Below are 13,924 nucleotides of genomic sequence, written 5' to 3'. Positions count from 1 at the left end.
ACGAGTCGCGTTTCAAATTACATCGAACGGAAGGACGTGTAGGGGTATGGGGACAACCTCATGAATCCATGGACCCTGCATGTCAGCAGGGGACTGTTCAAGCTGGTGGAGGCTCTGTAATGGTGTGGGGCGTGTGCAGTTGTAGTGATGTGGGACCCCTGCTACCTCTGTATACGATTGTCACAGATGACACGTACGTAAGCATCCTGTTTGCTAACCTGCATCCATTCGTGTCCATTGTGCATTCCGACGGACTTGGGCAATTCCAGCAGGAGAATGCGACACCACCCCACACGTCCAGAATTGCTACAGAGTGGCTCCAGGAACACACCTCTGATTTTAAACACTTCCACTGGCCACCAGACTCCCCAGACATGAACATTGTTGAGCATATCTGGGATGCTTTGCAAAGTGCTATTCACAAGAGATCTCCACCCCCTCATACTCTTACGGATTTATGGACAACCCTGCAAGATTCGTGGTGTCAGTTCCCTTCAGCACTACTACAGACAATAGTCTACTAGTCCATGCCACGTCGTGTTGAGGCACTTCTGCGTGCTCGCGGGAGCCCTACACGGTGTTATGCATGTGTACCAGTTTCTTTGGCTCTTCAGTGTACGTCACTGCATCGTGTGAGATAGCTGATAATTCTGTGCCTGGACATTAATATACAAGTCCCAGCATACTTTCCTGGGGCACATCTTTCAATTACTCTGCATGCAAGATGACATGCTACATCCTCTCTTGAGGATGCTTCACTTGATAATCCATATTACGGTACTTCTGTGTGATTTGAGTCAAATGCTTTTTGTAGGTTGAGAAATACTACAGCCACCTGATTGTTATGATCTATACCCTCAGTATGCTACGTGAGCTATCTGCTTTAGTGTGACAGAACAATGCAAGGAAATTGTGCACCAAAAACAACATTTCAAGAATGGCGGAACATAGGGTAAGGTGGGGTAAATCCGACCGGGTGGGTAAACCCGACCGCCATCTATTTGTGAGAAACGGCAAAGCGGAGCGATTTCGCATTCGGAATAACGAAAATTCCACCTTCACAACTTTGCAGCATTTGACATTAAGACACATAAAACACAGCAAGTGTGTTTTAGGTTGTTTCAATTTAATTTTTGTGAAAATTGCATCACTAGATTTACCTTATTAAATGAAACGATCGCAAAACAAACGGTAAGTGATTTTTGTAGTGCATTTAGTGACCTATTCAGTGTATGTATCCTTTTTGTTGGAAATGTCGTTTAAATCGTTCCTATGTGTGTTAAATGAAACGTGGTATGGTGGGGTAAATCCGACCGCTAAATGATGGGGTAAATCCTACCGCATGTTTTTATCGTTTATATATGTGGAATTATTTATTTATGTAAACAGAGTGAATTTGTGTTTATTTTTGGGAAAATGGTACGAAATTACAAACGAAAAACGACAAAACGCAATCAAAATGATATTCGCCGAGCAGTTGCTGCAGTGCAAGTGGGAATGTCTTTACGATCTGTCGCTCGTGATTGTAACATTCCGAGATCGACATTGCTGTTGCACCGCCTAGCAATGAAATCATCTCTTTTCAATTAAAATTTACATTCATTTAACTTCCAGTACATTTAGTGCTCTAAACATTGTTTTCTTTAAATACATATTGTTTATTTATGTAAAAAATATAATTGCTTATAATTAATTCCCAAAAAAACCGTTCACTTAGAACTATTTCTGTGCAAAATCTGTCAAATAAATAGGGGGGGGTCGGATTTACCCACAATTTTTGCAAATGGCAAAAATGGACGTTTCTGAAAATACGGATATCTCAAAAACTGTTGATGGTATAACAAGAATATTTTGCAAACAATTGATCCTTTATATTACCTATAATTTAACCTATATAACGTTAAGATCCGATCTCTGAGAAGCTTTTTATAACCACAAGAAATTAGTAGGTCGGATTTGCCTCACCTTACCTTATACCTCATGCCTTTGAGAGTGCATTCATCCGTGTCACGATTCATACACTTACTCATACCGACAACAACACTGTGTGCTGCAGTTACTGTGAATACGGAATATCTGAATGAGATTTACTTTTATATACCGTACAAACTGCCGACAAAAAAATAGAAGCGCGGAGAGGGGGAGAATACGGAATAAACTTTCACAGGTTGAAAAAGAACATGACGTTACTGCAGGATAACACAAAATGAAGTCTACATCTACATGGATACTCTGCAAATCACATCCAAGTGCCTGCCAGAGGGTTCATCGAACCACCTTCAAAATTCTCTATTATTCCAATCACGTATAGCGCGCGGAAAGAATTAACACCTATATCTTTCCGTACGAGCTCTGATTTCCCTTATTTTATCGTGGTGATCGTTCCTCCCTATGTAGGTCGGTGTCAACAAAATATTTTCGCATTCAGAGCACAAAGTTGGTGATGGGAATTTCGTGAGAGGATTCCGTCGCAACGAAAAATGCCTTTCTTTTAATGATGTTCATTTCAAATCCTCTATCATTTCAGTGACACGCTCTACCATATTTCCCGATAATACAAAACGTGCTGCCTTCCTTTGAACTTTGTCGATGTACTCCATCAGTCCTATATGATAAAGATCCACACCGCGCAGCAGTATTCTAAAAGAGGACGGACAAGTGTAGTGTAGGCAGTCTCCTTAGTAGGTCTGTTACATTTTCTAAGTGTCCTGTCAGTAAAACAGTATTTGGTTACCCTTCCCCACAACATTTTATATGTGTTCCTTCCAATTTAAGTTGTTCGTAATCGTAATTCCTAGGCATTTAGTTGAATTTACGGCCTTTGGATCTGACTGATTTATCGTGTAACCGAAGTTCAACGAATTCCCTTTATCACTCATACGGATGACCTCACACTTTTCGTTATTTATGGTCAACTGCCAATTTTCAAACCATTCAGATATCTTTTCTAAATCGTTTTGCAGTTCGTTGTCACCTTCGGATGACTTTATCAGTCGATCAACGACAGCGTCATCTGCAAACAACCGAAGACGGCTGCTCAGATTGTCTCCCAAATAGTTTATATAGATAAGGAACAGCAAAGGGCCTATAACACTACCTTTGGGAACGCCAGAAATTACCTCTGTTTTACTCGATGACTTTCCGTCAATTACTACGAGCTGTGACCTCTCTGACAAGAAATCACAAATCTAGTCAAATAACTGAGACGATTTTTTATAAGCACGCAATTTCACTTCGAGCCGCTTGTGTGGTACTGTATCAAAAGTCTTCCCGAAATACAGAAATACGGAATCGATCTGAAATCCTATGTCAATAGCACTCACCACTTCATGTGAATAAAAACCTAGTTGTGTTTCAGAGGAACGATGTTTTCCAAACCCATGTTGACTGTGTGTCAATATACCGTTTTCTTCGCGATAATTCATAATGTTCGAATCCAATATACTTTCCAAAATCCTGCTGCATATAGACGTTAACGATATGGGCCTGTAATTTAGTGGATTACTCCTACTGACTTTCTTAAATATTGGTGTGACCTGTGCAACTTTCCAGTCTTTAGGTACGGATCTTTCGTCGAGCGAACGGTTGTATATGATTGTTAAGTATGGAGCTAATCCATCAGCATATTCCGAAAGGAACCTATTTCGAATACAGTCTGGATCAGAAGACTTGCTTTTATTAAATGATTTAAGTTGCTTCACTACTCCGAGGATATTTACTTCTACGTTACTCATGTTGGCTGCTGTCCTCGATTCGAATTCTGGAATATTTACAACGTCATCTTTTGTGACGGCATTTCTGAAGGCTGTGTTTTGTAACTCCATTGCTATCGCGGAGAGAAGACACTGACTGTTTCTTGCCGCTAACATACTTCACATACGACCAGAATCTCCTTGGATTTTCTGCCAGGATTCGAGACAAAGTTTCGTTGTGGAAACTGTTATAAGCATCTCGCATTGAAGTCCGCGCTAAATTTCGAGCTTCTGTAAAAGATCGCCAATTTTGGGGTTTTGCGTCTGTTTAAATTTGGTATTTTTGTTTCGTTGTTCTGCAACAGTGTTCTAACCCCTTTTGTGTGCCAAGGAGGATCATCTCCGTCGTTTGTTAATTTATTTGGTATAAATATCTCTATTGCTGCCCATACTACTTCTCTGAATTCAAGTCACATCTGAGCTTGGATTTGGGGATTACAATATCCAATCTCGCTACTACAACCCTGTGTTCACTAATCCCTGAATCGGTTTTCATGCTCGTTATTAACTCAGGATTACTTGTTGCTAAGAGGTAAAGTGTGTTTTCACAACCGTTTACTATTCCCGTGGGCTCAAGAACTAACTGCTCGAAAAATGTTCAGAGAATGCGTTTAGCAAAATTTCGGATGATATTTATGCGTACCTCCGGAATTGAACATGTATTTTCGTCAACATATCGAAGGTAAATTAAAGTCACCACCAACTATTATTGTATGAGTCGGGTACGTGTTTGAAATCACTCAAGTTTCCTTTGAACCTGTACCATCTGAATTGGGAGGTCGGTAAAAGGATCAAATAATTATTTTATTCCGGTCGCCAACAATGACCTCTGCCCTTACTAACTCACAGGAAGTATCTACTTTAATTTCGCGACAAGATAAACTATTTCCAACAGCAAGAAACACTCCACCGCCAACCGTGTTTAGCCTATCCTTTCGGAACACCGTCAGATTATTCGCAAAAATTTCGGCTGAGCTTATATCCGGCTTTAGCCAGCTTTCACTGCCTATAACGATTTGAGCATCAGTGCTTTCTATCAGCGCTTGGAGCTCTGGTACTTTCCCAACACAGCAACGACAATTTACCACCGTTATACTAATGGTTCCTGTATTTAGGTTCTTCCTGTGCTCGGCCTGCACCCTTTGTGACTGAAGCCCTTCTTGTGTTTTCCCGAGACCCTCTAACCTAAAAAACCGCCCAGTCCACGCCACACAGCCCCTGCTACCTGCGTAGCCGCCTCCTGCGTATAGTGGACACCTGACCTATTCAGCGGAACCCGAAACCCAACTGCCCTTTGGCGCAAGTCGAGGAATCTGCAGCCTACACGGTCGCAGAACGGTCTGAGCCTGTGATTTAGACTCTCCACTCTGTACCAGAGGTCTGCAATCGATCCTGTCGACTATGCTGCAAATGGTCAGCTCTGCTTTCCTCTTTCAAGCAAGACTAGCAGCCTTTACAACTACTGTTAACCGCTCGAAATCAGATGTAATCCGTTCTGATCCAAAGTGACGCACATCATTGGTATGGACATGATCAACGACCTGCAGTTGGCCGCACCCCGTGCTTTTCATGACATCCAGGAGTACCCTTTCCACATCTGGAATGACTCCACCTGATTTGCACATGGAGTGCACATTGGTTTTCTTTCCCGTCTTGTCAGCCATGTTCCTAAGGGGCCCAATAACGCACGTAGCGTCAGAGCTCCCAACTGCCAATAATCCCACCCTCTGCGATTGCCTGGATCTTGCAGGCTGAGTGGTTTCCTCTGAAACAGGACAGGCGACAGCATCCGGATCAGCGACAGTGTCAGACACATGGAACCTGTTTGTCAGACAAACCGGGGAGGCCTTATGTGCGGCCGCCTGGGAAGTCTTTCGCCGCCTGCTTCGGCCCGGGGCGACCTCCCACCCTACCACAGGTGAGGTGTCAGCCTCAGTGTGAGCAGACACTGGGTTGGCCACCGGTGAAGACCAATCGGAGGACTCGGATGTACTGGACGTCCGTTGGATCCCCACAGCCAGCCCACAACAGTGGTACCCATCCACTGCAGCCTCAAGCTGTGTAACCGAAGCCATCACAGCCTGGAGCTGAGAGCGAAGTGTCACCAACTCGGCTCGCATCTTCACACAACAATCGCAGTCCCTGTCCAAACTAAAGACCATGGAAAACTAAGTTATGTAGATAAACGGACTATTGGCACGTGCTGTGCAACTCTGCTGTAGACCCTGAAGAAAATGTAGGAACTGTGTCTAATAATACGCAGATATTCAAAAACCTAACTACCGAAGCACTCAGGTGAAACTAAATAATTCGTCCCTGATTAGGAACTTGTAATATGTCACTAAATCGGTTTATTTTCCGACGCAAACAAATCCGAGAGAACTGTGGCTATTAGAGATTAAATTAACATACAGAAACTCAAGTAAATAAACTATTAAAACACACAGACGATACAATGAAATTCGCTCATGGTTAGAAACTCGTAAATTTCACAAAAGCAGTTACTTCTCTGTTGCTGCGTCTGTCTCGATCGGCAACTATAAAGAATTTTCAGTACTGACAATGCACTCCGTCTGTCTTAAATGCGTGCTCTGAATATGTTGCAAAGTGTCGCAAAACCATTGCATCCGATCTGGTCCCGTACGTGTTCTATCAGGACAGATTTGGAAGTCTTGCCGACCACAGGAGTAATTCAGCATCACACAGACAGTTTCTAGCGATACATGCCAAGCCTGGGCCAGCATTGTCCTGTTGAAAAATGACACCAAAATTCTGTTATATGAGAGTTAACGTATGAGGACGCAAGACGTCTGTGAGGTACCGTTGTGCGATCAGAATTCACTCCCATCCATGAGCTGATGTCGTGGCTGACAGCTCCCCACACCGTGACGTCAACTCTGCTGTGCCCCTCCAAAACAATGGAAGATCGGGACTTCATCGCAGGCCGCCACCATCGTTGCTGATGAAAGTGATCCAGTGTAATGCACAGCCACTAGACACAGTGCAGCACCATTCATCGTCAGTCGCTGCTTCCAGTTCTTAGCACCACTGTAACTGCAGTCACTTGGGTTTTGCAGCCAGTGGAGCATGATGAGACAGAATCTTGCAGGCAGTGCGTTGTCTGTTCTCAGATGGCAGGTGAAGGTGTGAAGGTGATGACTAGCTTGGCGAGACTATCTTGAGGCAGTCAGACAATGTCGGCCGAAAGCTTCTCGATGAGTATTCCATCCCTCCCCTAACGTTCCTACACAGGGATCTTTGTCACATCCGGAAGCCCTACAGATGTGGATGTTGCACAACTCGAACGACTGGCCAAATGGACGGCCCCCCTCTCAAACTCTTTCAGGTGCTGATAACGCTTTCTCACATTCATTTACGTGTCTTCCACAGTGACCACTCAACATCTGACGCTATTCACCCCACTTATTCCTCTACCATTTCTGGTAACAATCATAACAATAACAATGCAATCTGATGGCTGCTATACCTCTAACAGAGAAGTGGAACCCTAATTATTTATAAATCCGCCGATGCGTGTATGCTTGGCAAGTTACTTTGACAGCTGACGATGTTTTCTGGGTGCTTCAGTCTGAAGTCAGGCAGTGTACATAATTATTCCAACGTACAGGAGATAGGCAAAATAATGTGAACACCTGTGCTTACTTGGGAATAGTTTATTAACAAGGGTTTAGACCCACATTTGCCTGTAATACAGCTGCGATTCTTCTTGGAATACTGGCATGTAATGAGTGTACAGTCTCCAGTGGAATGTTATGCCACACCTCGATCAGAACCTCGTCTAACTCCTATAGCGACGAGGGAGGCGGAAATCTGCTCCGGACTCTGTGCTCCAATACCTCCAACAAGGGTTCGATAATGTTCAAGTCTGGGGACTGTGATGGCCAGGGAAAACGCTGCAGTTCAGTTGGGTGCTCCTCATACCGAGATGGTACTGTCCTGACTATGTGAATGTGCGCGTTATCGTCCTGAAATATGGCATCGTTGTTTGGGAACAACATTTGAATCATGGAGTGCACCTGATCACCTAAAATGTTCACATAATCGTTGGCTGTAACACGGCCTCTGGGGATGGTGATAGGACCAGTAGAATACCACGATATGGCTGCCCACACCATTACACTTCCACCTCCATGCATAACTGCTGGAATCAGGCAATGAGGATTGTAGGCTTCTTTTGGCGTTCTCCAAACATAAAGCCGGCCCAACGTTGGAAATAACGAAACCGTTGACTCGTCGGACCATATGACGTGTTTCCACTGATCAGCCGACCAGGATTTATGCTCCTGACACGATGTTTTACGCCTGTTTCCGTATGCTCCGTTATTAATGATTTCGGTATTGCAGCTGGCCCACGAATACTCGCTTTACGGAGTTCTCGGTGGACGGTGTCGATAGATACGGCGTCTCGAAGATGGGTATTGAGCTCTGCAGCCACTTTAACCGCCGTAGTTTTGTGTCGTTTGGTGCAATTCGTGTTAGCGTACGATTATCTCTGTCATTTAGTTCTTATTTGCACCCACCGTTACGTTTACACGATGATATTTTTCCATGCTTTGTGTAGGATGCCATAACTGTTGAAACAATTGCTCTTGAAACACTGAATAAGTTGGCTGTCTCGGTTACTGATGCTCCAACTAATCGGACCCCCACAATTGGCCATCTTTGGAACTCTGTTAGGTCTTTCATTTCACGTTGATCTCGGCCTCTGAATGCAAATACGAAGAGTGCACTACTCGTAAACAGCCTGCACTGATTTCTTCATGATGCAATAATTTACCAACAGCCGTACGTATTGTAGAAATTTATTTTATGTTATGAACTTTTATGTGCTACCAGTTTCGGCATTACATTGATGCCATCTTCAGGCCCCTGTACAATGAGTAGTAGTATCCACTCAGCACAATGTGGGGTTGTCCTACATAAGGGTCCTAATGAAGCGTCTACGATGACCAGGTGTTTGATGATTTTATAGTACGATTGTATTGGTTTACTTCGGGAATGCAATTGGGTTTTAAGACAAACTCTTTCATGCATTTTATCGTTAATATTGCGGCAGCTGTTTGTCATACCGCACATAATACGACCTAGACCACACATAAGTAACTATGTATTCCGACGTGGTTGTCACATGTTCTTGTATTTTAATTTATTTTATTGTTATTTATATTAGTTAATTTTTATTTAAAAAATTCTTCCACTGCTCCACTGGACATACGAATGTATGCAGTACGTCTGATGTGTTGCATGGCCTATTACAGCTGTGTGTTACAGTTTTATGAATAATAGTGTACAGATATACTCATATCTCATGCGTTATTTGAGTAAAACAGAGAAAACTATTAACAACAGCATGACATAGGCAGAAGCATATGTGCCCTAATGTTACATATACTTTTAATGATATACAATATATCTCTTTGAGGCACTTACATAGTTAACATGATACCTGTCAATTGTTAACGTTGTTCTATATTTTTTATAAATTTTTTCTAATAATACATTTCTTCTACTCACTGTACAGGGGCCTGAACATGGCATCAGTGTAATGCCGAAACTGGTATCATGTAGAAGTTCATAATATAAAATAAATTTCTACAGTATATACGGCTGTTTGTAAATTATTGCATCAAGAAGTTCATGACAGCCGTCGTCCCACGATCCATAATGAATCAACGGAGATGCACTAATTCCTAGTCCATACTAAACTCGCACAGTCCAGCGCGACACGACTGTCCCATTGCCACAACTGTTCATATTATTTCGACTATCCTCTATACGAAATACTGTTCTGCCCTACGGGTATGGGGACTTTGTGGACGTACTGCACAACTACAGATAGACTGAGAAACTGCTCACCAGCTGGGAAAGTACTGCGCAAAGGCGGTCCCGATGCCGGAGCCCCAGTCCCCGCCCTGGACGTAGAACTTGCTGTGGCCCAGTCGCTGCATGAGGTTCTTCATGACGGCCGCCATCTGGACGCAGGCGAACCCGGGTTTGGCCGCGCCCTGCGAGAAGCCGTACCCGGGCAGGGAGGGCGCCACCACCTCGAAGACGAACCGCTCGCCCTTCCTGGGTGTGGTGAGCAGCGGCAGCAGCGAGTAGAACTCCCTGACTGACCCTGGCCAGCCGTGCAGCAGCAGCAACGGCACCACCACTGCGCCCTGAGGGACCTCGGCCGGCTTCGCGTGGATGAAGTGCAGCTCGAGGCCGTTCACGGTCGTCTTGAACTGCGGGAACTGGTTCAGGAACTTCTCGCGCTCCCTCCAGTCGTACTGCGTCCGCCAGAACTTCGCCAACTCCTGCAGGTACTCGGAGTTGAAGCCGTACTCGAAGCCGACCCCTTCCAACGGCGGCGTCAACTTCGGCGTGGATTTCAGCCTTTCGTGCAAGTCTTGTATAACCTGCGTCAGAAAAAAATCGTGTGGATAAAAAAAATCCTACGTCAAGATCGCAAATTTTCTTTACTAATTACTCGGCCATCTTAAGATCAATCTAAAATGTTGTTCGGTGACTGACACTCGTTACACACGTCGTAATTTTTTGAGCCAAGTCGCCCTTGTTAAATAAAAAAATTTAGAGTCAAGGTCTTAGCAGAGCATCGACAGACTTGAGGAAAAGCTGGAAGATTGGAGGAAGGCACTAGAAGAAAGAGGGATGAAAATTAGCAGGACAAAGTCAGAATATTTAGCACTGAAGGATGTGCAGATGAGGTCTTGCAAGATCCAGGATGATGTGCTGGAATGGTCTGCAAATTTAAATACCTGGGGTCGTACATACAGAGGGACGGAGGAATGGAAAGCGAGATACAACACAGAATAAATTGCGGTTAGAACAACTGGAGGAAAATGAGTGGAGTGTTGTGTGACAAGAAGGTGAGCACTGGGTTGAAAGGGGAAGTGTAAAAGTCGTTGGTAAGGTCTGCTATGATGTACGAGGCAGAGACATGGCCAATCACAGTAGGCCAGGAAAGGAAGATGGAAGTGACGGAAATGAGGATGGTGGGGTGGATGTGTGGGGTAACAAGGAAGGACAGGATTAGAAATGAATTTGTTAGAGGAGCCGTGAAAGTGGGACCCATGGGGAAAAAGATACAAGAGAACAGACTAAGGTGGTACGGACACTTACAGAGAAAAGGGGAAGAGCATATTGGAAACATAGTTGAAGATATAAAGATTGAAGGAGCGAGAAGGAGGGGAAGACCGAAGATGAGGTGGAAGGATAAGATATCTGGGGACCTAAGGGAGAAATGATGGAAGAAGGAAGAGGCAATGGATAGAGAATTATGGAGGAGAAGGATCCAGAAGAGCAATGCCGACCCTACGTGACGTTGGACAAGGCGACGATAAAAAAGAAAGAAGAAGAAAGTCTTAGTTGGTTCTGTAAATTGACAACATTAATCACTAATCAAATGTTGTTACAAGGAAAATAGTTTTATAAAGGACTCTGGTCACGAATACAAGATATTTCCAGGCAAACTTAGGTGCTCCAAGAACTACATCTTCGTTACATCAGTAATGGTTCCAAAATACAGACAGTATGATGTGTTTCCTCTATCTATATAACACGAGAAGTGAAGACACTGTGGAAGCGCTTTTGCACCACACTCTCGACTGAAAAGGCAGGCCATTGACATTTTATTATAGTCTACTAAGTGGAATGTGTGATTTGAGTGAGTTGTTAACATAAGTTTAGTATACTTCTCTAGAATATAGAGTTCTTAAAATTGAGAAAACATAAGCTTGGATTATAGCTACTGCGTATTCTAGGATTAATAGTAGTATTTGTCCAATAATTAGTAATGGAATTAAATTTATTGCTATAGATGGTCCTGTATTTCCTAATAAGGTCAATAATAAGTGTCCAGCAATTATATTTGCTGCTAATCATACTGCTAATGTACCTGGTCGAATGACATTTCTAATTTTTTCCATTAATACTATAAATGATATTAATGAAATTAATTAATTTAGTCTGCAACTGAAAGAAAATGTGGTGATTGCTTTTTTGGGAATAATTTGTTATAATTTATTGTCTTTGGTGTTACATTCCTCCAAAAGTGAGATTTTGAAGAAAATGTGGTGAGGGCTTTTTTGGAAAGAATATAGTATAATGTATTGTCTATTGTGTCACATTCTTCTAATAGTACGTTACAATAACTCTTGCTTAACCCTTTCACCGTTAAAATTTGATTATATTTGAAAAAGAAAAGGTCGAAAACACCCTTCCTCTGTGATAAATGACACACTTATACTTCCAAAAAATTTCATGCCGACCGGTTTTGAAAATCAGAGGAGTGGGACACTGGCACCCTACAAACCTAACTAGATCGATGTTTTCATGTAAGCCTAAAAGATTTTCAGAATAAATTTTTTGATTTGTTATGATTTTGTCAGTATGGAAATTGTGGAAGGAAGTACAACAAATTGTTACCAAAACAGATTTACTTTCCTTACAATCAAATCTGACGATGGCTTTTACATTGTCTTCTGGGGCATATACGCCCCACTACAAACGAATTATCTGGAAACCAACAGAATTATTTAGGTGTGTAGTAATGATACAAAACAATGTGTGTGATGTATATTAAAAAAACAGTTAATTCACACAGTCTTGGAATGAAGAAGATGGTGATTCAATCTTATTTTCGTGGAACAAGCGTACTATACCACCTACAGCGGAGTTTGCTCTGATATGAAATTTCTGGAAGATTAAAACTGTGTGCCGGACCGAGACTCGAAATTTCATTCTAGAAACATCCCCCAGGCTGTGGCTAAGCCATGTCTCATCAATATCCTTTCTTCCAGGGGTGCTTGTTCTGCAAGGGTCGCAGGAGAGCTTCTGTAAAGTTTAGAAGGTAGGAGACGAGGTACTGGCAGAAGTAAAGCCGCGAGGATGGGGCGTGAGTCGTGCTTGGTTAGCTCAGTTGGTAGAGCACTTGCCCGCGATAGGCAAAGGTCCCGAGTTTGAGTCTCGGCCCGCACACAATTTTAATCTGCCAGGAAGTTTCACACGCCACTCTGTTTCATTGCTCACAATGTTCTACATATCTACCCCATGGTCTGTAATACATTCCAGAAAATCGTGAAAGCATCTCTCTATGTGGTAGAACTAGACAGATGTGAGGTACAGACATCCCAATGCTCAAAGCTATATATTGAATCACTGGGACATATGTGTTGCATCAACCATGAAGGGGTTAAATCCTTTCAAAAAATATTAGTTGTTCACTAAGAAAGACATTGAAGTTAATTCAGAATTTTTGTGGAAATTGTACATAAGAATATGGAGAAATGCAAATTCGATATGTCACGTTTTAGTAGCATTGAATTAAATTAATTTGCTTAGTTTCGCAAGATAAAAGTAAATTCAATCAGATGATGATAAAAATAGTAGGTAAACTCTTTTTTTATTTTCAAAGGTTCTTAAACACTATTCTTTAAAAAGACAAGACACTAAATGTCTTGGGAGTTTCATTCTAATATTAAAAATTAAAGTTGCATTTGGTCAAAGATAAATTCGTTAACAATTTCAAGTTCAATAAACAGTAGCATTTTTAAAATTGGTCTCTTCAGGACGGTAAGCAGAATTATTTATGAAAGAAAAATACTGAAGGTCTGTTTGTACTGGATCCGTTCCCATTTTTAAATACTAGCACTGTATTTTAGTCGTAGATTTCAGTTATCAGAGCGATAGCTGAGGCAAGAGTGAATTGCGATGTCAAGAGAACGTTCCACCCTCCCCCAACTAAAGATCCCAGAAGAATTACGGCAGCTTTGACAATATCCAGAGAGGTTTACACGTGGATATTATTTGTAAAAGAGTTCAGTTTAATTAAGCAACAGTTCTCGAAGTGTAAATTTTATTAATCTTGGTGAGCTGTCAGTTACACAATATGGCAGCCAGGATCATGTAGTTCAGCAGGTGTGATCAGCCACTCGTAACAAGAAACGACAAAAGTTCACGCATTTAGAAGCAAGGGAACAATACACAGAGGGTCGTTACAACTTTAACTCGTTCCAGTGTTGCGTATCATTTCTTTAACTGTTTGATTCACTTGAAAGCTATTGAATGAGATGCATAATGCTGTTCAGCTTTTTTTTGAAAAAAATTATGGTGCTTTCAACTGAGGAACGTGTTTTTCTTGTCGATCA

The 13,924-nt window shown here is 42.4% G+C and overlaps 1 protein-coding gene across 1 annotated transcript in view; it reads right to left on the bottom strand.

The window, feature by feature from the left end:
- The window catches only part of LOC126428271 (juvenile hormone epoxide hydrolase 1-like), a 101,989-nt gene that overhangs the window by 26,725 nt on the left and 61,340 nt on the right, over positions 1-13,924 (bottom strand). The window contains exon 3 of the mRNA XM_050090186.1: positions 9,630-10,174. Coding sequence (XP_049946143.1) covers positions 9,630-10,174 — 545 coding nt within the window. The remainder of the gene's footprint in view (positions 1-9,629; positions 10,175-13,924) is intronic.

The sequence above is a fragment of the Schistocerca serialis genome, chromosome 12, assembly GCF_023864345.2.
Source record: "Schistocerca serialis cubense isolate TAMUIC-IGC-003099 chromosome 12, iqSchSeri2.2, whole genome shotgun sequence".
Lineage (NCBI taxonomy): Eukaryota > Metazoa > Arthropoda > Insecta > Orthoptera > Acrididae > Schistocerca > Schistocerca serialis.
Note: the sequence above shows the minus strand (reverse complement) of the source record. Positions and strands in the feature narration are given on the sequence as shown.